Source organism: Phoca vitulina, unplaced genomic scaffold, assembly GCF_004348235.1.
Source record: "Phoca vitulina isolate PV1807 unplaced genomic scaffold, GSC_HSeal_1.0 scaffold26, whole genome shotgun sequence".
Classification (NCBI taxonomy): Eukaryota; Metazoa; Chordata; class Mammalia; order Carnivora; family Phocidae; genus Phoca; species Phoca vitulina.
Genome location: NW_022589729.1, coordinates 6,249,475 through 6,276,522, shown reverse-complemented (window position 1 = coordinate 6,276,522; position 27,048 = coordinate 6,249,475). Strand labels below are relative to the sequence as shown.

Sequence of the window (27,048 nt, the reverse complement as noted above, 5' to 3'; positions counted from 1 at the left end):
ATACTATTTAAAACTAACTGTGGTGGCAAAAGTACATCAATGAAAACCTTTTCTTACGGAAAGGTTAAAGCAGCCAGTGTGTATTTATTAAGGAAGACATTCAACAAAGTAGTGGAAAAGAAGTTGAGTAACTTTTTAAAATGTTCATAAATTTAGAATATAAGAAAAAAATGTTTTTGAAAAATATAAATATATATGTGTGTGTGTGTGTGTGTGTGTGTGTGTGTGTGTGTGTGTGTATATATATATATATCTAGTAACCAGGGTGAAAATCTGAAGAATAATTAATTTCACCCTGGGATTATAATTTCCATACATAATTTCCTCCATACATGGAAGTGCAAAAATATTTTCATCTGAAAATTTAAAACAGCACATTTTCTAATAAAATTTCATTAAAGCAGTTTCTTAAGTCTGTGTATATCTGTATTAACTTTTTTATTTTTCTTTTAACAGGTGGTGCATAAATTTTGAGTAACAAAATAATTATATCAGGAAATTATCTTTTAAAGTTATTTTGAGATCAGATTAAATTTCAACTCAGAGTTATTTATTAAATGATTATTATCTAAGTAGATAACACTGCATTACTTATAGTTGGTGGGGGGAAAAGCACAGCCTGGAGAAAGAAATGGAACATAATTAATATGGAAGACGACTTTTTATACCTCTTCTGCTGCTTCTTCAAAGGTAGCAAATGCACTGTGCCCTTCCTGCCAAAGGAATTCACGAGTGCGTAGGAAAGGCTGAGGATGTTTGAATTCCCAACGCTGGAAGAGGCAAGAACACAATTTGATCATTATGGAGAGCTTTTCCATTTTTATTAACAACTTAATGTGGCAAGTAACCAGAAATCATAATTGTAATCCATAACTGTGATAAAAAATGCATGCCATTCTCCCAATCCTTTGAATATAAAAATAAGGAAAAAAAATGTGCTTTAAAAAAAAAAACTGAGTATAAAGAATAATGAAAGAACATAAGAAAGAGTATGTACCTACCACCACATTACACCACTGATTGAGTCGGATGGGCAGATCTCTGTGTGACTGCACCCATTTTGCATATGCAGGATACATTACTGAAAAGATACAGGAAAATACAGGTGGTTAGTCACTGAAGGTTTTATTTCTCTTTGAAGGCTAGTAAGAGTTACACCAGTAACACAGTGAATACAAATTAAAATGCTGTGTTTGTGTAAATGCCTTTCCAATGTTTGTAACGGTAAGTGAATGGTATTACTACATTATTTCTCTTTTTTTTTTTTTCAAGATTTTATTTATTTATTTGACAGAGAGAGAGAACCAAGAGCAGGAACACAAGCAGGCAGAGTGGGAGAGAGAGAAGCAGGCTTCCTGCCGAGCAAGGAGCCTGATGCAGGGCTCGATCCCAGGAGCCTGGGATCATGACCTGAGCCCAAGGCAGACGCTTAACGACTGGGCCACCCAGGCGCCCCCTACATTATTTCATAAAGCGGGTTAGTCAAGGAAATAAATTTACCTAAACCTGACCTTATTTTGTATTTTTCACATTGAAATTTACACTTCACATTTAATTTGACTGCTTTTCAGCTGTTTTATTTTCAAAAACACTAAGTGAAGCTCTTACAGCATCTACCACGCATGCTCTCTGTGAAGTTCTTTGCGCTCATGATGCTGGTCACTTCCCAAGTTCAATCCACAAAGTCAATTATCATAATCTTATTATCAAAGATGTGGAATCTGAGCATAGAGAAGTTAAACAACTTGCTGAATCCAGCACAGTTATCTATTAGAACTAGAATTCAGATTAGATCTATCCAATGCATCTATGCAGAGTATGAAAGCTCTTGCCACGAACTGTTAATTTAAGTGAAAGTGTCTGTCTTATCACAGCCTACTCATGACTATCTAGAATTACTAAAAACTCTGCCAACCAGAAAACAGCTGGTGTCATAATTTCAATAATGCATCCTTATAATATTATACAAGAGTATCACCAGAAGTATGAAGTAAAGGGCAAATAATCCTTCATTCTAAAGATGGATAATCACTTTGGAAAACACTGACAAGCCCAAAAACCTTTCAGAGACCTTTTTTATTACCTGCAAAATGGAGATTACAACTGCTCCCTCCACCTTTCTCACTCACTATTGTAAGAATACAATATATAAATGAAATCACTTAGTAACCTATAAAAACCCTATACAAATATAAATGTCATATTAAAATGACTAACAAAATTTTTAAGAAAATATGGCATAAAACATCAGTGCTGGCAAACTTATAAAGTGTTTTTTCAAAAAAACAACAACATACTTTATTCTAATGATAAAGAGCTCTGCAATGTTTACCGCACTGAGAATAAAATTCTATGCAACTTCAGTATATATTCATTTTTATCAACATTCATTAAACTGTGTACTGTCAAGGAGGATCATAAATATCACAAAATCAACACTGAGGTGACTCTAGAAGCCATCTCTAGTGTTCCCATGAACGCTCTCCTACACCCCAAGGCCCATCCTCACCTGTTTCACTAGTGGGACGAACGGCAATTGGTTCTGCCAACTCTGTTTTGCCAGATCTTGTAACCCAAGCAACCTAGTAAGATAAAATAATTTTCCATACATTTTTTAAACAGCATTTCAGAGAAATAGCACCAATACAGGCAAATCTCTATTTCAATTTTTGCTACAGAAATTAAGGCAAGTTAAAATAATTGCTGCTATTCCTGGTAAGAAAAGTAGATACTTACTGTCCTTAAAAATATTTACAAAAAGAGCCAGTTAGTTAATGTAACAAACAGAATCATAACTTGCCCCTGAAGGTAGAAATACATACGTATCTTTTGTAATGGCTTTATATTTCTCTAAATTGGTCTTGCCATTTAAATTACTGTTCAAGTGTGAACTGAAAATATACTTTTAAGTTTATGAGAGATAACTGCAAAAATAAATAAAGCAAGCTAACTTACCTCAGGAGCAAAGTCAGCAATATGAGTCTTCTCTTTCTCTAATGCACCTTGAGACACAAACATGGGGAAATAGCAGTTTTCAACACCAAGTTTCTTGATCTCAGCATCAAAAAAGTCCTTGATGGATTCCCAAATGGAATACGCCCAGGGACGAAGAATATAGCAGCCACTTACATCATAGTATTCAATCAGTTCTGACTTTGTGATGACCTTTTTAAAAGAAAAATAGTCTTTGAAGCCTAAATTAAACCAAAATTATAATATAAGTGCCAAGTGAATGATAACCAAGCTTCAAATCTGGAGGCTTCCACTGTTGGTACATCCCCTTAATGTGCATGTAAAATGGGCTTTTCTATAGTGAGAAACACCAAGCCTAAACTCTTAAGACTTGAATGCCAATCTTACTTCTGCTGTTTACTATCTCTGTGACTTTGGATTATCTCTTTACTGCACCATTAAAAAAAAAAAAAATTGAGTAATGACTATCTCATAGGGCTACTTCTCAATTCATTGCTTTATGTGAACATGCTTTGAAAACTGTGACAGGTTAAATGGCTATATTACATATTATTGACAACATCATACATTACCGTGTGTCTGGACTTTTAGAATCTAAATACAAAGTAGTATTTGAGAAATTTAAAACATGAAAACAAACCGAATGCATACTCACTTGAGAATACCAATCTGCAAGGTTTTCTTCTTTTTTTGCCTCAAGACCCAACCTGCAGATAGGAAAAATAAAATATGAATCCTTTCATTCATCAACTGCTTTTAGGCTTAATGGAAACAAACTTCTGAAGTTCGAAACAGAATAGGTGTTTCTTCAATATGAGTTATTTCCGTATTTATCGCTCTTGAATATACATTCCCAAGATAATGTTTTTAACCTCTTAAAAGGTGGTAAGATACTGCCCACAAAGAACTAGGAAAGTCAAGCTAGCAAAAGCTATGATTTTAATGCAGACATCTTTTTTACAAAGTTTTTTATAACGTAATGTATTTGTAATAAAGATAGAATTTATTCACATAGAATTCTCTCGCTAAAAAGAAGAATCTTTTGCCAAACTCAATCCAGAAAACATTATAATTAGCAAGAATGCTGTCCCACTGAGAGTAACACATAAAAAAGTAATGAAAACAGGGGCGCCTGGGTGGCTCAGTTGGTTAAGCGACTGCCTTCGGCTCAGGTCATGATCCTGGAGTCCCGGGATCGAGTCCCACATCGGGCTCCCTGCTCAGCGGGGGGTCTGCTTCTCCCTCTGACCCTCTTCCCTCTTGTGCTCTCTGTCTCTCATTCTCTCTCTCAAATAAATAAATAAAATCTTAAAAAAAAAAAAAAAGTAATGAAAACAATGGCTGTGTGTATATGTGTGCATACATAGGTAGATATAATCCTTACATAGTCTAAAATTTTTCTTTTAATTGCACTAAGTAAAAGCTGCAGAGACAAGTGCAAAATAAGTTAGATCTGCAACAAAAAACTATTCCAGACAATGATCCTTTTCTTGAAACCAATAGTTATTCAAGAACTGTGGTCTTACGATGCACATAGAAAAAAATCACCCATTAGTCCTGTTTTAGAGTTTACAAACAAGGATTTATTGGCTTAAAATATTAATGTATTTATAGCTGACTTCTCCACTGTTTCACTTTGACATGGCTCAACAAGATGCCTACGTGAAACCTGGCCTTTTCACAAACAAAGGTAAAAGGTGAGAAGTTCTGTTCTCTCTTCTATTATTCTGTGATCTATAAATCTGATCACTCAGTCAATACGCAAGAAAAACAACTGTTATATTCTCTTGTTTAAGGAGACATTGCATGTATGATGTGAGAGTTAAGAGGCAGAATTTTAAAATCAGCTAAACAAATCTAAAACCTGGGGCACCTGGGTGGCTCAGTCGGTTAAGCGTCTGCCTTCAGCTCAGGTCATGATCCCAGGGTCCTGGGATCGAGCCCACATCAGGCTCCCTGCTCAGCTGGGAGCCTGCTTCTCCCTCTCCCACCCCCCCTGCTTGTGTTCCCTCTCTCACTGTGTCTCTCTCTGTCAAATTAATAAATAAAATCTTAAAAAAAAAAAATCTAAAACCAAAAGTTCTCACAAAAAAAAAAAAAAAAGATCTCACAATAGTAGTTGCTAATGACAGGTTTTTCTTTTTATTAAGCCACTGAAGGAAGCTAGCACAAAGTTCACTCTAATTTTGCCATGGGGATTATGGACAGGGCATCACATTATTCATACGAACTGGAAAATACTAAAACATCATCTATTCCACTGTTTTGTCTTTTAAACAGCTTTGTTTTAGATTTATTCTAACCAAACCTGAAATCCTAGAACAAAGCTGTCATTTAGTCACCATTAAAGATTTTCATCTGAAAAATTTGGTTAAGGTGTAAGACAGTGAGTATTGTCAGGCTACCAACTGTGTTAAAAGGGAGGAAAATGGGAACATTATATGTATTTGTTTTCACTTGTGTAGCCAAATGAAGATCTCTCAGTGGTTACAGAAGAAACTTGCTGTGGTTACCAATTCATGATGGTGGTAGGAGAAACTGGGAAGATGGGATACAAGCATGGGAGTGAGACTTCAGCGAACTTTTTATATTCTGAGAGTCCTGAACCAAGCAAACGAATAGAAAATTAACAAAAGCTATCCCCTGGCACCATACCTCTAGCTTTCTCCAACTTCACATGATAGTCAAACTAACCAAAATCTGTTTTTAAAAAAAATAATTTCAGAGTTGAATTCCTTCACAACTGCTTCACTTGGAATGCAGCTTCCATGTTCTATTACCTGGTCTGTTTCTTAGGCCCTTGCCCTTCTCCCGCTCCACTGGATGACAGTCCACTTCCTTGGCTTTTAAAGGAGTCTTTCTTTTGGCCATCACTTTGCTTCTGAGGCTTATTCTGCTTCTCAGATTTGTTTTCTTTTTCTTTCTTTTTCTTATCTTTGTCCTCAGCCCCAGTGGCAGAGACAGGCTTATACTCTACTCCAGTCAGAGATCTGTACTGTGCTCTCAGCTGAAGGAGTTCTTGTACAGCTGTATCTACCTGATCCTTTAGTTTAACAAAAGAGGAAAAGAGAAGATAATATTTAATTCCAATCACCGTCTAAGCACTAATGACCAAAGCTTCCTAAGCAGATTTGAAAACATAAATGAAGGCAGAGGAGAATGCGTTAAGGGTGGAGAACATCAAATATACTAACAACTGAAAACAGAAACTATGACAAACAGGGACAGACTTGTACAAAAGAGGGACTGAAAAACAGTACTACAACTGCACTGTCTGAATGGGAGTCACCGGCCACGTGGCTATTTAAATTCAAGTAAATAAAATGAAAAACTCAGTTCCTCAGTCACAAGAGCCACATTTTAAGTCTTCAGTGGGACAGGTGGCTAGTGACTGGGGTGGGACAGAACTGCTACAGAACACTTCCACCGTCACAGGACTTCCACCAGGAAGCTCTAGTATGTACATGTATTCCACCGCAAGTTAAGTTGGGAGCCATTACACTACATATGTTCAAAGCTTCATAATCACAAAGATGACAGCAACCAAGTTTCTATATTACTGGTTAAACTTTAAAACCTGTAATGACGTACTGTTTTCCATTCACAAATCTGTACCCAAAAAATCCTACCCCTATGAAGAGAATATAATTAGCACAGACTACACCAGAGCTCAAAATAACACTTGCCATTTGAGACTGACTCAGCTCCAGGAGAATGAGTAGAACAAAGAGCATGCACCAACGGCCTACAATAAGCCAGGCACTGCTGGGGTCTAGGGCCCTATTCTCCGGGATCTCATGGACTAGAGAAGCTGACAACAGCTAAAATACAGAGTGTTTAAGTACAGTGTCAGAGAAAGGCAGCGTCTTATAAGAAATGTCCAGTCAAATATAGACGGGGAGAGAAGTATCAGTGAAGGCTTGTCTAATGCCCAAGACAAAGGTTGAGAACTGAAATACATGAGCAGAACTTGGATTTGATGGACCAGAAAGTGTTCCAGGCAAAGAAAACAGCCTGTAATGTAAATAACAAAAATACAAACAAAATACCACACTAACCTTAGAGGCTTTCTCAGCTTTAAGTTTTCGAACTACTTCTCCTTGAGAAGCTACTTCGTCAAAAAGTACTTTGGCTTCTGGTGTTTCTGGACCACTAGCCTCAGAGCTGTTGGTTGAGTCTGAACTTTGAGATAATGGAGGCTGACCAGGAATGTACTCTTTTCCAGTTTTTTCTTTATACTGAGCTTTCAGGGAGAGTAAGCATTCTACAGCTTCATTTACTTTAGCCTGAAATAAAAGACAAAAAACAATTATTTAAAACTTTCTGAAATTTCTGAAAATTTCAGTGATTATTAAAAATCATTAATTACCACCAAAGTATTCCTATAAATAATCATCATGGAGAAACCCAAGCAACAAAGGAGCTCAATTATAAAGTAACAGATCAAAGCTAAAAAAACAAAACTTAAAAATAAAAATATTATAATCCTATATGCAAATCATAAAAACAAACATAAACATACACATATAGTACGATAACTTCCATTTTACATATATAAACAGACAAATAAATAACAGAATATCCAAGCAAACTGGCAGTGTCCAAGCCCTAGGTTTATAAATGGTGGAGTCAGAAATTACAAAATCAGAATAAAGATCAGCTCAGTGGCTTTGCTATACAAACGTTATTTTCATTAGCTTACTAAACAAACACTAAATACAGCACAAAACAAACTACAGTTTGGGCCCAACTAAAGAACAGTTATATTACTCTTTTAAAAATTTACAATAGGGGCACCTGGGTGGCTCAGTTGGTTGAGTGTCTGCCTTCGGATCAGCGTTCTGGGATCAAGCCCCACATCGGGCTCCCTGCTCAGCAGAAAGCCTGCTTACCCCTCTCCCTCTGCTGCTCCCCCACTTGTGCCTTCTCTGTCAAATAAATAAATAAAATCTTTAAAAAAAAATTTACAGTAAAATGAGAAGATATATTGAGGTTTTTTTTAAAGATTTATTTATTTTAGAGAGAAAGCAAGCAGGGGGAGGGGCAGAGGGAGAGAGGGAGGTAGAGAAGCAGATCCCCACTCAGTGCGGAGCCCAACACAGAGCTCAACCTCATGATCCTGAGATCCTGACCTGAGCTGAAACCAAGAGTCAGACACTTGCTTAACCAACTGAGCTACCCAGGCGCCCAGGTACGTTGAGGTTTTAATTAGACATTAACGTATATACATCATCCTCTGATACTTCAATGTAATCGTAATGAAAAAGAATGAAATACTCAGCCCAACTGAGACGCTTATGATTCTAGCAGAGAAGGGCAACAACACAGGCAAAGGACCCAAGTTGGACGCTTTACCCGAATGGTAGTACTATCTAAGCACAGACAAATATGCCACTGAAAAGCCATCCCATCAATCAGAGAGAGAGAGAGTGCCTCCAAATTACCCTAGTTTCCAAGTTTCACTGCTACATTATAACAGCACTCCAAACAGCTAAGAGCAACCCAAGAGAAGCCAGGAAGAATACTACAGTGGGGGTCAAAGGAGTGCAGGAAGCATTGGTATACCTTCAAAGAACTTACACCGATGAGTCAACAAGTGACATTTCCCTGTCAGCTACTTTATGATACAATGTTTTGCTGCCTACTGAAGTGCAGGCTGTCACACCAGTACCACACAGGAGTAAATGTAAGAGGAGAAATCACACAAAAACAAGCAGGTAGCTTGCCTTATTTGTAGCCCTGACCTGTCTCTTGTTTACACTGTCTTTAGAATTAAAAGCATTTTCACAACAGAATCTACCTAATCCTAACAAATAAGACACAATTAATCAGACCTACAAGAATCAAGGAGAAAGAAACTTCCATCAGCTAACAGAAAGAAAATGGGAAAAAAGTTAAGGGACTTTCCTGCAACCATTTCTACAAAAAGAGGCCTTTGAAAGGAGTTCCATTTTACACTATAAGCAAGTGTTGACCAGAGTCTGAAGTCAGGTGGCACATACTTCACAAAGGAAAAAACCTTGTTTGGCAAGATTACAATTCAACATATTATAAAGAAGAAAATTAAGATGGACAAATCACTTCACTACTAAATCATATTCTAAAACAGAGTAGAATTATATACACTTATAGTTCCCCTCCAACTGAGAAATGGAACACTGTGGATAACTAAGTAATCTATTCAGGTTATTTTTCAAAACAGTGAAATAATACTGTTCTCTATGCAGTCTTCTCTGATGATTTAGAAGGTATCTGAAGATTCTTGAATTAGAATCAGCATTATCAATACAAAAAACTATCTCTATTATTTTATGGCCTATTTATTTACTCTGTGCTGGACACTATGCTCAGTGCTTTATGTGGATCATTTTATTTTCCAAAACAACCCTGACTCATTTTAAAGAAGTAAAGCTTAGAAATAAGACTAAGTACCTTACCCAAAGTTACACAGTAAGTGGTAGTAGAGCCAGGATTTAATCTAGGGTTTATTCTAGAGTCTGTGATCTACTCCTGCTAACATGCTATGAAAACTGCACTTTCAAAAGAGGTCTTTGATTCTTACTTAACGACGTCTTGTGGAATGAGGAAAAAATAATCTCTTTTAATACTCTAGTTTTCTGGAATAAAAGGCATTTACAAAGAAAAACTGGATGGTACTACTCGATATAAGATTAAACAACAGAAGCCTACAAAGCAGGTACCAATAAATCTTAAGCTCTTAATGGACAAAACTGTTTTAAACTTACCTAACATACGCCAATACAAACATGAAAAGATTTCAATAAATAATTGTTGATGCAGATGAATGAGAAAGGAAACAGCCTACAAAAAAAACACTTCCGTGAGAATTTAAGATGGGAATTTGAGGAAGTGCACATGACCTGAGAATCAGACCAAAGATGGGTGAGGACTCACCGGGTTACACTTAGAATGAGACTGCGCGCCCAACAGCTATTTAGACAGCAGCCACTAGATGGAGACATTTCTCCGTGGGAAAGGAAAGAACTTAAAGAAGAAAAACCTAAACATTACCATTTTAAATGTAAGAACAGAAAGGCTTGAGCACCTCAATTATCAGTGAAGAGAGCTTTTTAAAAATACACTTTTTTCCGATTTCATCTATTTTTTCCAACTCTATAGATGTTCTCCCACCTTTTGCTCCTTTTTTAACCTATCCCAGAGAAGGACACCTGCACACATGAGCGATAACCACTCCCCATGCAGATTCTCACTCGGTGGGGGTGGGAGATGAATAGTAATCCAAAGAGGGAATTCTCCCAGGTTGGGGAGGGGGAGTAATGAAGCTTTTATCATATAAAAAAGTCTGCTAGGAGACTGAGTGAACTAAAAGTTCACAGGTTTTCAAAGCAAGGTGTTTGGCTTTTTTTTTTTTAAGTCAACTGATTAGAATCTGTATTTAGCTTAAATGTCTAATCCTGTACGGAACAGCCCAATTATTGAACCCCAATCCCAGGAGTCAATCCAACAGAACAGAGGGCCCCGACTCTGGAGTCAATCTGGGTTGGGAACACCTGCTCTGCTGTTTCTCAGTTCGGCTCAGGGTTCATTTACCTAAATCACAATGTATCCGCTACTTTTCTCTGACACAAATCAATTAGCCCAACTCCTCAGATTTTCCTAGAGGATCCCTAAGCTGTAGTCAGTCTTGTGAAATGTCCTGTCTCACAAGATGGATGGATTTATACCTGTTTAATGCAAAGGCAAGCTTGTATTAAACACCAAATACAGATATAGCAGAAACCCATTACACACAAATTCCAAATAGGAAGCTCAAAATCTGTCAAGGGAAAGGATGGGTTTGTTTCTTCTGATTTTCTCCCCCCTGCAATCTTTATTTTTTGGCCTTAGAATTAAGGCTATTTGAGGTGGGGGTGAGGGACAGTGGTTTTCTAGAACAGCCTGTTTACCAAAGGGGTATAACGATGTGTTTCCTCTCCTGATAAGCTGTGATTTGATTTTCAAAACCAAAAACACTGGTGTAAAATATAAAAGGGCAAAGATGGGCAGAATATTTAAGTTGAATTAGTGGGTGCATAAAATACAAGGTGCCATGAATCAAATGTTACAACTGGAGAAGATGACCAGCACCCAGCCACCCAGATGGAATCTGACAAAAAGAAGCTGCTAATGACAAGACGAAACAACTGTGAATTATTGTTTCTATTTAACATAATAATCATTTGATTTTGCTGCCATTTATTACTTCAATTAAAAAAGTCAGTTCTATAGCAGTCCTCAAATCTCTGTCCTCTAGGGGATGGGTCATCTGACTTTTCCAATAAAGGGCCAGGGCCACATAAAAAATATTGTAGGCTTTGTGAGTCTAACTACTCGACTCTGCAGCTACAGCACGAAAAGAGCCTTAGACAATATGTAAACTACAAAGTACAATTGTAGCCCAATAAATTTCACTTACAAAACACGGGCAGGCCATAGTTTGCCAAACCCGGTCCCAGAATTTAAAGTGTTGTATTTCATAAAGCCCTTAATTTACCATTTTCTGACTCCCATATTTCAAGAAAACAATACTAAAATTCCATGTTTAAACTGCATTCATTTAGATTTCAAATCAGAGAAATGTGTTCAAAATCAAAGTTTTATTTTTTGAAACTATAACTTTCGAACTTTGAAAGTTAATATTTCAAATCTGAAAAGTGACTTCAATTTTTAAAGTAACTCAGCATTCAGAATTATTTACCTTTGGTGCATTCTCAGATATGCAACTCACAACTATATATGCCTGATCCACTGTTTTGTAACAACCTACTGAGCAAGAGAAAAAGGAAAGAGGAGCAGAAGGTGGACTTGAAGGAGGAACTGAAGGTAGACTTCCAAGTTTTCACTCTTGCCCACCTTTGCTTATACTCTGCCTTTATATGCTTAGAAGTTCTTACACAGAAGAATTACTATCTGATCCTGAAGCAGGAGGGAGGTGGGGAGAAGGACAGAAGAATGGACAAATAGAGAAGGAAGAATTCTAATCGAAGCCTGTAACTACAAATTCTCAGCTGATCACCTTCTTTACAACTGAACATGACTTAACAGAAGAACTACTTTTGTAGGAAATGGTTAAGAGGCTTAGATAAATTATTAATGTAAAATAAGCATAGACTTGGGTGCCTGGGTGGCTCAGTCGTTAAGTGGCTGCCTTCGGCTCAGGTCATGATCCCAGGGTCCTGGGATCGAATCCCACATCAGGTTCCCTGCTCAGCGGGAAGCCTGCTTCTCCCTCTCCCACTCCCCCCGCTTGTGTTCCTGCTGTCGCTGTCTCTGTCTCTGTCAAATAAATAAATAAAATCTTTAAAAAAAAGAAGCACAGACTTGCTTAATAAATTAATAAACTAGTTAAAACCATAATCCTCTGGTGCTCATAATGCAATGCCCCACTACCATCACCTCTAATGAGAAATAACTTGGGGATCTGACTGCAAAATTGGAATCTAGGTTTTCTAAACTTCAGGAAATTACTTTCCTATTCACGGTTTCTCACTGGTTACTAAAACCAACAAATAAAAAAAGAAGTATTGGGTGCCTGGGTGGCTCAGTCGGTTAAGTGTCTGCCTTCAGCTCGGGTCATGATCTCAGGGTCTTGGGATCGAACCCCACATCGGGCTCTCTGCTCAGTGGGGAGTCTGCTTCTCCCTCTCACTCTTCCTCTGTGCTCTCAAATAAATAAAATCTTAAAAAAAGAATTATTTGAACATTACTGAACATGGCTTTTGTGAGGATTAAATGTGAAAATAGTAACTGTGTACAGTACACGGTGCCAGATGTAGTCTAAAAAATACTTCTGTTCCTAGTAACTGGGTTGATTCTCTAGATCAGGAGAGAGCACTATTTACTACTCTTAGCATTCAGAGAAGAAAAAAATGTAAGCAATATTTTGAAACACAGATACGGTACACTGTAAGCATTCAGTAAATGTAGGTTAAATCAAAGTCAGATTCATTTCAGTATCACATTTATCATTATCAGAAAGTACCTAATAAAAGTAGCTGCCTAATTACCAAAGAAATTTAGGGGTTTTTTAACCCACAGGCTGACTTTTCATAAGCTTGACCATGCTATCCCAGGAAGTAGGATATAATCCACTGACCCAGTGAGATGGGAGGCGTAGCTGGTTGCAGCTGTTACTACCCCACACATGATGTCCTGACCAAGACTCAGCACAGAATCTCAACGTACTCTACTCAGAATGAAGGAATTTAAAGACCATAGCCCTTCCCCTCAAATTACATCTAGAAAGGGGTCCATAGCTTGTGTCTGATCTCCAGAGTGAAAAATACTCTTAAGCTCGCCGAAGGGCAGGAAATATCAAGGATTTACATCCTAGGCTACAGGCTTTATTCCTAGAAGCAGAGCTATTTGAAGATCATCATAGCTCTGCAGGACTTCCAATAGGCTCACTAAAGAGAAAAGATTTTTCCGCACTTCACAATGGAGAGAAAAATATTAACTTCTGGAACAAAACCCCAAGATCTCCCCAAAGCATTTTCCCTCTTCAGCAGAGGTCAAACGTCCATGAAAGAATCAATCTTAGGGGCACGGTTCCCAGTCAGATGCCTAGCAACTTGTTAATGAGATGAGGAAATTGTAACCTCTTACTCCATTCTTCTCCAACCAAAGCCCAGGATGCTGATGATGGGATAATAGATCCCCTGACAAGAACAAATCTCCTCTAGTCACAGAAGTCAAGTCCAAGGGTTCACTATACCTTTGTGTTCATGTCACAGTCCAGAATCTGTAATTTTTGGAAGCTTATGAGGGACTGAATTATATCTAGTTATAGCACTACCCATTTGGTCATGTTTTAGAACTACACTACTGTTTGAATAGAACTGCATATCTTGATTATTAAATATGACCTTTCTCAGAGAGCCTGGGTGGCTCGGTTGGTGAAGCATCTGACTCTTGGTTCCAGCTCAGGTCATGATCTCAGGGTAGCGAGACTGAGCCCCACACCAGGCTCCGAGCTCAGCGGGAATCTGCTTGCCCCTCTCCCTCCTCCCCGCCTCTGTCCCACCATTCGTGCTCTTTCTCTAAAATAAATAAATAAAATCTTTAAAATTAAAAATATATGACCTTTCTCTATCATAGATGCCTTTCCTTTTGTCTCTTCCAACAAACAATCCTGTTCCACACTCCATGCTACCACTCACTTGGCTAAATGTTTTGCATAAAGATATAATTAAAACAAAAATAAAATGTATACTTTAGTCAAAGTTCGTATCACTTGAGGGTACCCCTATGAAGAACTGGAAATGGTCACTGGTCAAAAACGTCTTGACGCCCCATTATTCCCTGAATATTCCTCGAACCTTCATACCTCTCTGCCTCTGCTGGTGCATGTCTTCCATACCCGGCCCCAGGCCAGCAGCACCAGCTTCTCCTGGACAACTTTCTACAAATGCACACTCTCTCCATACTCCAGACTTACTGAAGCAGAAGTTCAAGAGGTGGAACCCTACAATCTGTGTTTTAGCAAGCTCTCTAGTAATTCTGATGTACAATGAAGGCCGAGAAGCATGAATCTACTACTTAAAGAGCACCTTCTCTGAACTTTGTTCACGCATAAAGGGCTTCCTCTACCTCAGGACTATTTTAAATATCCTTTACGAATAGTTTCTTCCTTCCCTGCCACTTACAACCACAGATGCTTTTGAGAACAATTCACATATCACACAGGATTACAGTCATAGCACGTGGATTACAGTGAATTTCCTCCCTGATACCCTCCCCCATACTAGATGGTGAGCTGCCTCTTGTTAATATTTCCAGAGCTTGGCACATAGCAGGTATCAGTAAGTGTGGACTGGTCTGCCAAAATATTCAAGCAGTCTATAAACAATATGTCTTAAAAGATGAGACTACAGCGACCCTAAACCATCTGAATTCACGAGCTTCCTCACAGTGTTGTCTTGACTGGTTCCAGCATACTGACCTTGGGGGCTTTTTCAGCTTTCAGTTTACGAACCACCTCCCCTTGTGCAGCAACTTCATCATAGAGAGATCTACTTTCCACAATACTTGCTGATGACACAGAAGAAACATTCTGTACCACTGCAGGAGGATTTCCAGGTTTATATTCCTGGCCAGTTTTCTCCTTATATTCAGCTTTCAAAGCCAAAAGCTGTTTTACAGCTGCATCTATATCTTCCTTTGCCGCTTTCTTGGCTTTTAATTCACGAACCACATCCCCTTGAGCAGCCACTCTGTTGTAAAGGACCAAGGAATCCTCAGATGGAGCACAAGTATTATCCGAAGAAGGACCTGGTCTTTCCTTAAAAGGAGTAGTCGGCTACAAAGGAAGAAAACCAAAAGTGAAATAATTAATTCATGTTAAATGTCCTCTCACAAAATTATATCGAATTGTCATATAACATTTCATGCTATAAAATTAAGTTTTAATCCCTTAAAAAGTAAATAATCTCATTCCTAAAAATTTATCCTAATGAAAATGACAGAAGTAAACAAAGGTAGAGGTACATGGATATGCACTGAAGCATTTTTATTATAGTAAAAAACTGAAAATCACCTAAATCCTTACCATTAGGGGATTAAAGAAATTATGACATATCCAAAAGATCTGAGAATAAATCATTGTTCCACCACATACTAGCTGTGTGACCTTGAATTAGTTACATAAGCTGTTTCTGGTTTTAACTATAAAAGAAAAGTGACTGTTTTGAACCCATCAGTGTGATGGGAAAATAAAAGGTAATAAATCTGCTTAAAGCTTTTAGTTACAAAGGCTGAGAAAAAGTGAATATCAATAAGTTTCAGGAATTATTAATTTTTTTTAAAAGATATCTAGATTGATGACAAGCAAGTCCTCCAAGAAATACTGAGATACAATTTTAACTCATTACTATGGAACGATTCCATTTTTGTATAAAATTATATATTTCCAGGCATATGATTATATGTAAGTATATGCAATAAACCTAGAGATATGTTCACTAAAATGATCTTTGGGTAGTGAATAACTATGCTATTTTTTATTCTTAATGTCATGCTTTCCTTCTGCCTAGAAAGCTTTCCACCCTACTGACACCCTTCTAAATTTAAAACCCAGCTCACGATCATACCTTCCCCATGACTTTTTTCTTTAATGGCTTCCACTTAATCCATATTCATGAGTCATGTGTATTAACTCCAAAATGTTTCATCTCTACTCTGGAACTCTGTCCTGATCCCAGGCCCAGCATTCTGAATGGTCTTTTCAGACATCTTTACCTGATTAGCTAAGGAGCACTGCAAGCTACATCAGAGTTGCATTTTCCATGAGGGTCAGGTTCTAAAATCAACATGTAAGTCAAAAACCACATATGTTTGGGGTGCCTGGCTGGCTCAGTTGGTAGAACATGTGACTCTTAATCTCAGGGTTGTGAGTTCAAGCCCCATATTGAGTGTAGAGATTATTAAAAAACAGGTATATAAAATCTTAAAAAAAAACAACCCACATATACTCAAAATTACTCCTTTAAAATATACAACCATAAATGTTAATATGCACATATAAATGCATAATATATATGGTAAAGCAAGAATACAGTAAATGGAGCCATTCTGTATCAAAAATATATACATTCTGTTCTGTTACACTTACTTTTGATAACCTGAACTGACTCATTCATGCCTGGTAAACAGGGAAACAGTATTAAAGGTATTAGGGTAACACTGAAAAATCACACCACCTTGTAGTGATTTCTCCCAGAATATTAATGTTTGATGTCAAAGAAGCATACAGGAAAAAGCTTTCTCACAGTTAAGAGAAAGCTTTAGAAGTGCCTTCCTTGGGGCACCTGGTGGCTCAGTCGTTAAGCGTCTGCCTTCGGCTCAGGTCATGATACCAGGGTTCAGGGATCAAGCCCCATGTCAGGCTCTCTGCTCAGCGGGGAGTCTGCTTCTCCCTCACCCGCGCTTGTGCTCTCTCCCTCTCTTTCTCAAATAAATAAAATCTAAAAAAAAAAAAAGAGTGGCTTCCTTGAGTGCAGGTGGTGCTTTAAAAACATCGTTCACCATAACACTAAGCCATCTAATGAAGGTGCAAGTGCAGATAGAGGACTTTCAAAGAGCTATCCTCCTGGGCTTTAAAAACAAGAAAGGAAAAAAAAAAAGGATGAGGCAGGATCCACGCTGAGTCAGACTTTAATTGTGATGACACTGCTCTCTGTTAGAGGCAAACACCCTCAAAGACCCACATACCCAAGGAGAGAGCACTAGCCCTAAGGCCTAAGGCTGCCTGAGTGCTGCATACCAATGCCAGTCAACTGTACTTAAACTTCCATAAGGATCTGTGCAGGTTCCAAAACCCATCCACAAACTTGGACACTCCCTGCATTAAGAGGGGGGCCAGCCCCTCCCCTTGAACCTGGGCCAGCTTATGAGTGCCTGGACCACAAGCATGGCAGAAATGACACTACGTGAGATTTTCAAGGTTAGAACAGAAAAGGCAATGCTGCTTCGATCATGTCTACTGGACACTCACTTCTGGAGCCCTGGGCTGTCATATACAAAGTCTCACTACCCTGACACTACCACGCTAAAGAGGTCACTTGAAGCTGCTTTGTGAGACATTTCCCCCTTCCTAGCCAACAGCTGGCATCAACTGCCACCCATGTGAGTGAGCCACTGTGGACGCCCAGGCCAACAGAGCCTTCGATGACTGCCAACCAGCCACCACTTGACTGAAACTACAGGAGATATACAGGTTCTTAGTGTTCTGCACCAACCCTATTTTTTCTAATAAACCAGCCCTGTTATTTTTAGTATTGCCACTTTGTAGGACATAAAGTTTCTTAAGAATACACAAACTTCTGAAACCAGTATTACACTATATGTTAACTAACTAGGATTTAAATAAAAATTTGAAAAAAAAAAAAACAACACAAAAAACAAAAACTTACAGCATTACCCTAACTTCTTTACAGGATACGTGGAAGGTGTGAGGTACTGGTGGTAAGTGGGACCAATGAAGGCCTGGGTAGCCACATTTCCCACATCGTGTGTTAAGATTCTCTCTCTCAGACCTCTCCACCTTGAGTACCCCCATTCTCATTCTCTCTCGCTCAAAAAGTAAGTAAATAAAATAAAATGAATAAATTCTTTGAAAAACTTGTCAATTTTAACTTTTAGTATAGCAAATACTCATAAATATAACCCACATAAAAAGGGTCCTCAATCATTTTTAAGCATGTATAGGGTCTTGAAACTAAAAAGTTTTAGAAGTGCCTTCCTTGGGGCACCTGGTGGCTCAGTCGTTAAGCGTCTGCTTTCGGCTCAGGTCATGATACCAGGGTTCAGGGATCAAGCCCCATGTCAGGCTCTCTGCTCAGCGGGGAGTCTGCTTCTCCCTCACCCGCGCTTGTGCTCTCTCCCTCTCTTTCTCAAATAAATAAAATCTAAAAAAAAAAAAAGAGTGGCTTCCTTGAGTGCAGGTGGTGCTTTAAAAACATCGTTCACCATAACATTAAGCCCTATTTATAAATTTTTATAAATTTTATAAATTTTATAAAACTGCCCTATTTATTTATTTTTAAAGATTTTATTTATTTATTTGACAGAGAAAGAGAGCATACAAGCAAGGGGAGCAGTGGGTAGAGGGAGAGGGAGAAGCAGGCTCCCCACTGGCAGGGAGCCTGATGCAGGGCTCGATCCTGGGACCCTGGGATCATGACCTGAGCCAAAGGCAGATGCTTAACCGACTGAGCTGACTGGCTGAGATCACACAGTATTTAATTTGTGTAAATTAAAAGCTCAAGTCATGACATTCCCACTATAAACAGTTCCAAATTCATACCTAATATGATGTGCTTCTGTCTTCCCTAGCTCAAGTGATTTATCATTTATTTACCCATTCAACCACACAAAATTAGGACTTACTGTCTTACTGATTCTACTTCCTGAATTCATGTCCTACTTTATATCTTCCCTGCTCTCATCCTCTGGCTCCCTGACCACTTATCACATCTTCTAATCCTACTTCCAATCCACCTGCCAAAATATCTTCTACACTGTTGCCAAATCGTCAATGCCGACCCAACATCTATAGATCCCAAACTATGCATCAAGGTGCCCGAGGGGGCCACAGGAAATTCATAGGGTTGCCAAACACTGCATGTACTACTCAAGATGGTTCAATCTGAACATTAGAGTATGTTACATTCCTTTCAATGATGTCCTATCTTTGCAAAACTACAATTTCTACAGCTGCTGTGCTGAAATCAAATACTATAGGAAAATCACTATGGAACAGGAAATTAGTAGGGTAGTATCCGATCTGAGTCCAAGATTCAAGAAAGAAATATTCTTTTTTCTTTTTTAAGATTTTATTTATTCATTTGAGAGAGACAGAGAGAGAGAGAGTACACAAGCTAGGGGAGTAGCAGGCCGAGGGAGAGGGAGAAGCCATTGAGCAGGGAGCCTGACACAGGGTTCAATCCGAGGGGGGATCATGACCTGAGCCGGAGGCAGATGCTTAACCGACTGAGCCACCCAGGTGCCCTGGTATTATTTTTTTCTTTTCATTAGTATATCACTTTAAGAATGAAATAAAAATTAAAATACTTAAATTTAAGAACACAATCTTTTAAGAATAAAATTTTTCTTTTCTTTCAACTTATGTGTATTATTTCTTCAAATGACTCCTGGCATATGAACATTTATCTAACTTAACTACTTAACAAAGAGAACTGTTAGGAATTTCAGTTAGCCCACGGGTGCCATGAAGAAATTAGCAAGAAACCAAGCGTACTGTGTGAACTGAGGAAGACTGAAGACCTTCGCCTACACTATAGACCCCCTCATTCTCTAACCATGTCGCCAGCTCTCAAATCCACACCCTGTCTCCTAGGGAAGCGGTGTCTCCATCTGGAATGTCCCTCCCAACCCTGACTGCTGGGCAGATTCCGAACTCATTCTTAAGCATAGAGATTAAGCATCATCCACAAGAGGAAAGGAATAGAAAAAGGCAGGAAGTGACACAATTTCCTCTCACCCACATCCTAGCAGTTCCTATCCTTGCTCTCCTTTCTGAACCTCTTCTCTCAGAGGCACTGGAGTTTGACAGAAAAGTATAGTCAGGGAACCAGAAAGCCAGGTCACTGTCCTGACTCTGTCAATAACAACTTTTGTGGGGCGCCTAGGTGGCTCAGGCCATGATCCCAGGGTCCTGGGATCGAGCCCCGCATCGGGCTCCCTGCTCAGTGGGAACCCTACTTCTCCCTCTCCCACTCCCCCTGCTTGTGTTCCCTCTCTGGCTGTCTCTCTCTGTCAAATAAATAAATAAAATCTTAAAAAAAAAAAAAATAACTTTTGTTATCTTGGGCAAGGGATTTCTCCTGTTCTTTTTCCACATATAAAGTAAGTAGCTAACAATAGGTGGTGCTCAATGTACTCTTCAGCTCTACACGATGCTCCTGACTAAAGCAGATAGGATATCAAAAAGAAAATGGGGGGGGGGGGGTGCCTGGGTGGCTCAGTCATTAAGCGTCTGCCTTTGGCTCAGGTCATGATCCCAGGGTCCTGGCATCGAGCCCCACATCGGGCTCCCTGCTCTGGCGGGAAGCCTGCTTCTCCCTCTCCCACTCCCCCTGCTTATGTTCCCTCTCTCACTGTGTCTCTGTCAAATAAATAAAATCTTAAAAAAAAAAAAAGAAAGGATTTGGGGTGCCTGGCTGGCTCAGTCAGTGGAGTGTGTTGACTCCTGATCTCAGGGTTGTGAGTTTGAGCCTGACCCTGGTTGTAGAGAGTACTTTAAAAATTAAAAAAGTATGTAAAAAGAAAAGCATCTACTGCAGCAATATTGGTGGTGGTGGGGGGAAATCATTCTAAATTAAACTACTCTTTCTCACTTTTTCATATAATAAATCTAAAAAATCTTGTTCTGCAAGGTATTCTGAAAACTTAAGAGGAAAGGACAAGACTACAACAAAACCCCCAAACTAAGAGCCACTGTCCTCTTCAATGTCAACAGTTAAGACAGACAACCACTTGTAAAGAAAGATTCCAAATCCTGGTGTAAAAAGATGGTTGATTAGAGACATATCCATGAAAGTCAATGTTTACCTCATTTTTTGTTGTTTCTACCTTGGTCTTTTCCCTTGACCCAGATGTTGGCATTTCCTTTGTATGTCCATCAGGAACGTATATCAAAACACATGGGGCTTCTTTGCAGCTATATGGGCTAAAGAGAAAACAGAGGGCCAAAAAAAGTTCATTTGAACAAAATTATGTGGCAGTAATTAAAACTGAATTCCTAGATTAATTCAATGGCACCACATTAATGCTTCTCAAAGTATAAACAGTCCATTCTCTTATTATTCAAATCAGAAGCTCTTCAGAGTAGTTTAAAAACAATGGATAAATAAAAATTCTCAGTACTAATTATAACCTTACAGTTTAAGAACTTTTATAGATAAAAACACGCTAACTCCAGGACAAAAGTGCAGCTACTCTGCCTGCTACCAGAAATGGCACTAGTGGGTGCTCGTTTGTGACTGAAAGCAAATGCATCTCCATACCACACCGAATCTGCTTATAAACAGAAGAATTTCTATAAAACATAAGAATTTCCCAATTCTAAAAAGTACAGTAATTAGCAAAATCCACTGCCCCTGAGACTATTCATGAGCAAATGATTTCTTCAAATTTTGTAGTAAAAGCTCAAGTGAAAACAAAAAGAGAAGAATTTAGTAACAATAGGATCCTATATATCACTTCAACATTTTTAAATAATAGCTTTATTGAGATACAATTTACTATTTTCCTCTAAATGTACCTGCTGCATTATTTATATTCTACAATACAATCTAATGAAAATACGCTATAAAGAAGAAGGTAATAGTAATAATTTTCACCCAAAGACATACTGAAATTTTTTTCTTTTACTTGGATTACATGAGGATGAATTATAAGACAGTTTAATTTTAGAAATGAATAATTTGTTATTATGCTGTTTCAAAGTTATTGCTTGTTACTATAAAGTTTGAAATATTAAATATAAAAGGCAAATATCAAACTGAATAGAGAATTATCAGGTACAGAATTTTGGTAGAAATGTGATTTTTAAATCTTACTTACTGTAAGAATGTTAAGCATTTTCATTTAAATGCTCAATGACATTTACTTACCTAACAGGTTCATACGGCTGATCACATATAAAGAATCCTCTTCTCTGGAGTTGTATAATGTCTCCTTTTTTCAAATCCTTAAGGCAGGGATCCCCCAGCATTAGCTCTTCATGCTGTAAAGATGATAAAGACCAAAATACACCTGTGCTTAGAAATCAGAGCACTGAAAACAACTCTAAAATATAAGTCGTCTTTCCAGAAGGTGGAATACTCTTAAAGATATGTTAAAAACTTTACTACTTAAGCAGATGCAGTTAAACAGTAAAGAAGTAAACAATTACATATACAGTATTTTTAAAAGTTAAAATTGACAAACTGATGAACTTCAGGAAACCTTTTAACCAACGTGATTGGTATCCCTGCACATATAAGTGAGTTTCCCACCACCAATATGAGCTGCAGTGCGAAAAGCACAGAGAGACCTAGCTGAGAGGCATAGCAGCACAGCACTTAAGCATAAGCAAGTTCCTTAACTTCATTGTGTTTCAGCTCCAATCTTCAGTAAAATGGAAACATCACTCTTTTACACATCTTTTCATTTTAACAAAATTTTACAGATCTTTTCCATTTTACTTGAAAACCAAATACTTAAAAGTAATTTTAAAACTCTAAAAAAGTTTATATAACAAGGAAAAAAGAAACATGGTTTCTTTTAGAAGGCTACCTTACTGTTCTTGTTGACATATTGCTTAAAGTCCTCATCTTTTCCCAGCACTGGCTTTGTGATCAAGTGCTCGTAAGTGACACAGATTGCAGGAATAGGAAGAGCATGTGCCGTCTCTGCCAGCCACGTGATCTTCGTGGTTTTCTTGTAGTCTTTGTTCTCCAAATTCAATTTTGCATCAAGAGATACAATTTTTCCATCTGCATTTCTAGATATAAGATCAAAAGGTATTTAAAGAAAACCATAATTGTCATAAATGCATTATTTGTCCTACATTTGTAATAAATGGCTAGGAATTTTCTTTGGAAAAATGTCAAAGCAAACATTTATTTGAACTTCTAATATGTTCCAGACATATATTGGTTAAGAGATGAATAAAATATAATCTACTGGAGAACAGATGCACACACATCTGATGAAGAACATGAACATATTTACAAATTTTAAAGTCATCTGCATTAAACATTAAAAAATGTAAAGTACTGTATTTTTAAACATTTAACAATTACTTGAAATCATATGTAATGACTGGACAATTCAGATTTCAGAGTTTATATAAATTAATTTTATTAGCATACTATGTTCCATTTATGTGATCTTAAGAACAAACTAACAAGTGTAGCACACTATAATAACTAGAAAGTTCATATTCATCACAAAACAATTAATTTTAAAGCAGATTTTAGAATAAAGAATGTTATATATACAAATTCTGTCCAAAGGACCCCTTCCCCAGGCAACTGTACAATGAGAATTAGATGACAAGAAGGGACCCGTAAGCATTAGAACTATTTTTTTAAATCTAGACACAGTAATTTGCAACATCACAAGCAAAACATATCCCAAGATTAATAAACTGGAACACATACGGAAAAGAAATTTGCTGTGTGTCCAGAATTGGCAGTTTCTACGCCTGAGCAGATTTACCAGTTGGAAAAACGAATGAGTCTAAATCTGGTCATTTTTAGTAAGTGAATAAACAAGAATTCCCTTCCATATTTAATAAAAACAGACGAAAAGTTCTTACTTGTTTATTTTAGTAATGTTGATGTTGCCCCAGTTTATAAAGGTAACCATCTCCCCTTCTGACAATGTCTCTGCATCAGCCCCTTCAATGAAAACTTTAGGACTGTACCACACCGGCTTCAAGCCAACACCAGGATTCTGATTATTAAAAAAAAAGAGAGAGAGAGAATGTTGATTGAAACAACTTACTGAATGCAGCATACAAATTTATATATTCACTCATTTTATTCTTTAACCAAACGTGCTGAACCCCGGCTCTGTGACAGGCGGTCAGTCACCTGACCAATAATGCTAATGGGAGTCAGATGAAGTGAGCTGTTGAGCTGTCCCTAAAATGACTTCCAGCCTAAAATTCTTCGTTTTCAGAGCTAAGACAGTATTTGTCTTTGGTGTCCCTCCAACCAGAATCTGCTTTGCTATCCTCAGAATGTCACTAATGCTTGGCAGCAAAGGAGAAAAGGAAGTCACTCCTGATCAGTGGCTGTAGAACATTACAGGACAACAGATGTCACCACAGCAGGAAATGGTGGACCTTTCATATTTTAGAAGACAAAGAGTGTCATATTTGTATAGACAGATAAATTTTCTCTTTTCAGTATATATTATATAAAGAAGAAAAAAGATCTGGAGAATAGAAAGAATGGTGTGTTAACTTTCAGTTTTTGTTTGACGGACTTCAAAAGAAGTAAAGTCTAAGATTTTTTGAAATAAATGTTACACAGCATGTGTTTAATAACTGTTCAATAAATGTACCAATGCATTTGAGAAAAATTAGTATGCTGTATCGACCTATATTCTGCTGGGCTCAGAAAAGAATGCTAACAGGCTAAATGTACAACACTTTGTGAGGAAAATGGTAACAAAGATTCCAAAGATCACACTGAGCAATCCAGTTATCATTGAAAGAGTGTCTCCAAATCAATTAGTTCTTTACTACTACTTATCCTTTATTACTTGTGTAACTATTAACTAAGCTATCTGAACACAACTATCATTTTAACAAATAAGCACCTTAGAACATTTTATCCTCGCCATTCAAATTTCAAAGCATTCAGTAAGCTTCACAATTATGCTAACTGTAGTGGGTGACGTGATACATAGATAGCACCATCACCTGGTTGAACCAATCAGATGTAAGATAAAGGCAAAGCCAAATCAATCATAGATACATACTCTTTTCAAATCTTATTAGGAGTCCCCTTAAAACAACTCAAATCTTTAAAGTTAAAAACAGCCAATGTCATATAGAAAGGCAATCACATAAGGCTACAACTTAGATGCATATTATTTTATATGTGACTTAGTCTGTGAACATACCATAGTTATGAGTAAGGTTATGAGTATACTAGCCTATTGTATGGGTGAGTTAGTCTATGAATCTCCATTATACAATGAAGGTATTTACAGACAACCACAAAGCTGGAATAAAAGGATCTATTTTTGCTTCAAAGTTGTCAATCAAGCAGTCATAACTAATACAACAACCATGGTTTAACAAAGAAGAATTCCCTACTATCTGTATCTAAGATTTATATTCTGAATTTACATGAACAGATTTCATCCTCACTTCACTGATATTCTCTAAAACAGACTAAATGGCAGTGTGATAGATTCTGGACGAAAACTGTTATTCAAAGGGCACCTGGCTGGCTCAATCAGTACAGCATGTGACTCCTGATCTCAGGGTCATGAGTTCAAGCCCCACATTGGGCATGAAGCTCATTTAAAAAAAAAAATTGTGATTCAACATTACTAGGTCTAATGTTTTGGCTTAAAGACAAAGGCAACAATGAATAACCCAGTTAACAGAGAATGCACCTCAGCTTCCCTATAAAGATAAGAGCATGAATTATAGTATCATCTTTCAAAATGACTCCAGGAAAAGATAAACTTTTATTATAGGATATCTCTACAGAATAAAAAAAAATAGGCACAGAGTGTAAAAGTTCTGAGATGTGGTGTGGATTATTGCTAGAATAAATTTCTTCAGCAAGAAACCCTTAATTAGTATCAAAATCCTGACAAATAACGTTGAATAAAAAATGATCTCAAAACCATGCTATTGCCACCAAACCACATTTTCCCTTTTAGTATCCTGCTCCTTCTAAGAATAACACTGGTGAAAGTGTCGGGTGACCTTTGGGTGTTTGGCTACTTCTTTCATCTCCTCCTGAGCCTCAGGGATATTCACTGGAATCACTTCTTTCTTCAGTAATGCAACATATCGTGGGGCCACCGGGTCAATAACCTGCAACAAATGCATCCTCGTGTTAAAACATTCAGATATTTTTAAAACTTCGTAAGTAAAATAAATAATAGCACAGGAATACCAACTGGCTTTCTTTGTTACTGCATTTACTAATTTTTTGGTTTACCTGCTAAATCTCCTCTAATATTTAAATGTCCAGTAGAAGAAAAGAAAACAATCATAATCGAAAACTACATGAAATTTAGAGTTCCTTCCCAAGAATAACTACTGACAGGTGAAAAGAAACCAATTAGTTAAAGCAAAATATTACTTTTGAAAAAAACTTTTAACTCTGGTATTAGAAGGTGAGGAAAAATCGTGCTGTGGGGTTATAGATCAATCCTACAGGTAAGTGACATGTCATTTTGTATTGTTGGAGAAGTCCGTTCCAAAGAATATAGATACTGTATTTTAGCATCATTTTTAATCAGTGTCAGGCAACACATCACCATCAAAAGCAAAGCATTAGGTCACTATAATAAGGCAATTCTATAGACTCATAGTATAAACAAGACACTTCTACTGGTCTGCAAGCTACATATACAGGGACCACTGTGTTCCCAGTACTTAGCAAGGGCCTGGCACACACAGGTGATCAACAAACATTTGCAGATTCACTGAATGAATGGTCCTACTCGCTGTGCTCTAACCTAACTCCATCTCCAGAACAGCAGTAGCATGCCCTTCTGAATCTGATGTATTTTCCTCACTTCGCTGTTCAATTTAAAATTATCCATGATGACCACACACAACAGCAGTGTTTAGACACTAAATAAAGCATATGAAAGAAAAATGTAGATAGAGGCATATATACAAACAGCTAAGTTGGATGTAGGAAATAGTGGTATGGCTAATTAAATTTGGCCATGTTTGTTTTGTTTTGTATTATCTCGTTGTTACCACTGTTTGGTTGTTTTTTGTTTGTTTGCTTTGAGAGTATTTTTCAGCTTCTGAAAAGAATGATATGAAAATTCTGAGTGACT

The 27,048-nt window shown here is 37.6% G+C and overlaps 1 protein-coding gene across 2 annotated transcripts in view; it reads right to left on the bottom strand.

Annotated features, from left to right (window-relative positions):
- The window catches only part of EPRS1 (glutamyl-prolyl-tRNA synthetase 1), a 68,985-nt gene that overhangs the window by 12,438 nt on the left and 29,499 nt on the right, over positions 1 to 27,048 (bottom strand). For both annotated transcript variants that reach the window (XM_032422145.1, XM_032422146.1), the window contains 13 exons: positions 25,955 to 26,065; positions 23,819 to 23,955; positions 22,792 to 22,999; positions 22,128 to 22,240; positions 21,064 to 21,181; positions 14,936 to 15,292; positions 7,032 to 7,259; positions 5,754 to 6,016; positions 3,629 to 3,680; positions 2,956 to 3,165; positions 2,510 to 2,582; positions 1,002 to 1,081; positions 669 to 770 (listed from right to left, as the gene is read on the bottom strand). In XM_032422145.1, the coding sequence (XP_032278036.1) occupies positions 669 to 770; positions 1,002 to 1,081; positions 2,510 to 2,582; positions 2,956 to 3,165; positions 3,629 to 3,680; positions 5,754 to 6,016; positions 7,032 to 7,259; positions 14,936 to 15,292; positions 21,064 to 21,181; positions 22,128 to 22,240; positions 22,792 to 22,999; positions 23,819 to 23,955; positions 25,955 to 26,065 (2,052 nt within the window). The remainder of the gene's footprint in view (positions 1 to 668; positions 771 to 1,001; positions 1,082 to 2,509; positions 2,583 to 2,955; positions 3,166 to 3,628; positions 3,681 to 5,753; positions 6,017 to 7,031; positions 7,260 to 14,935; positions 15,293 to 21,063; positions 21,182 to 22,127; positions 22,241 to 22,791; positions 23,000 to 23,818; positions 23,956 to 25,954; positions 26,066 to 27,048) is intronic.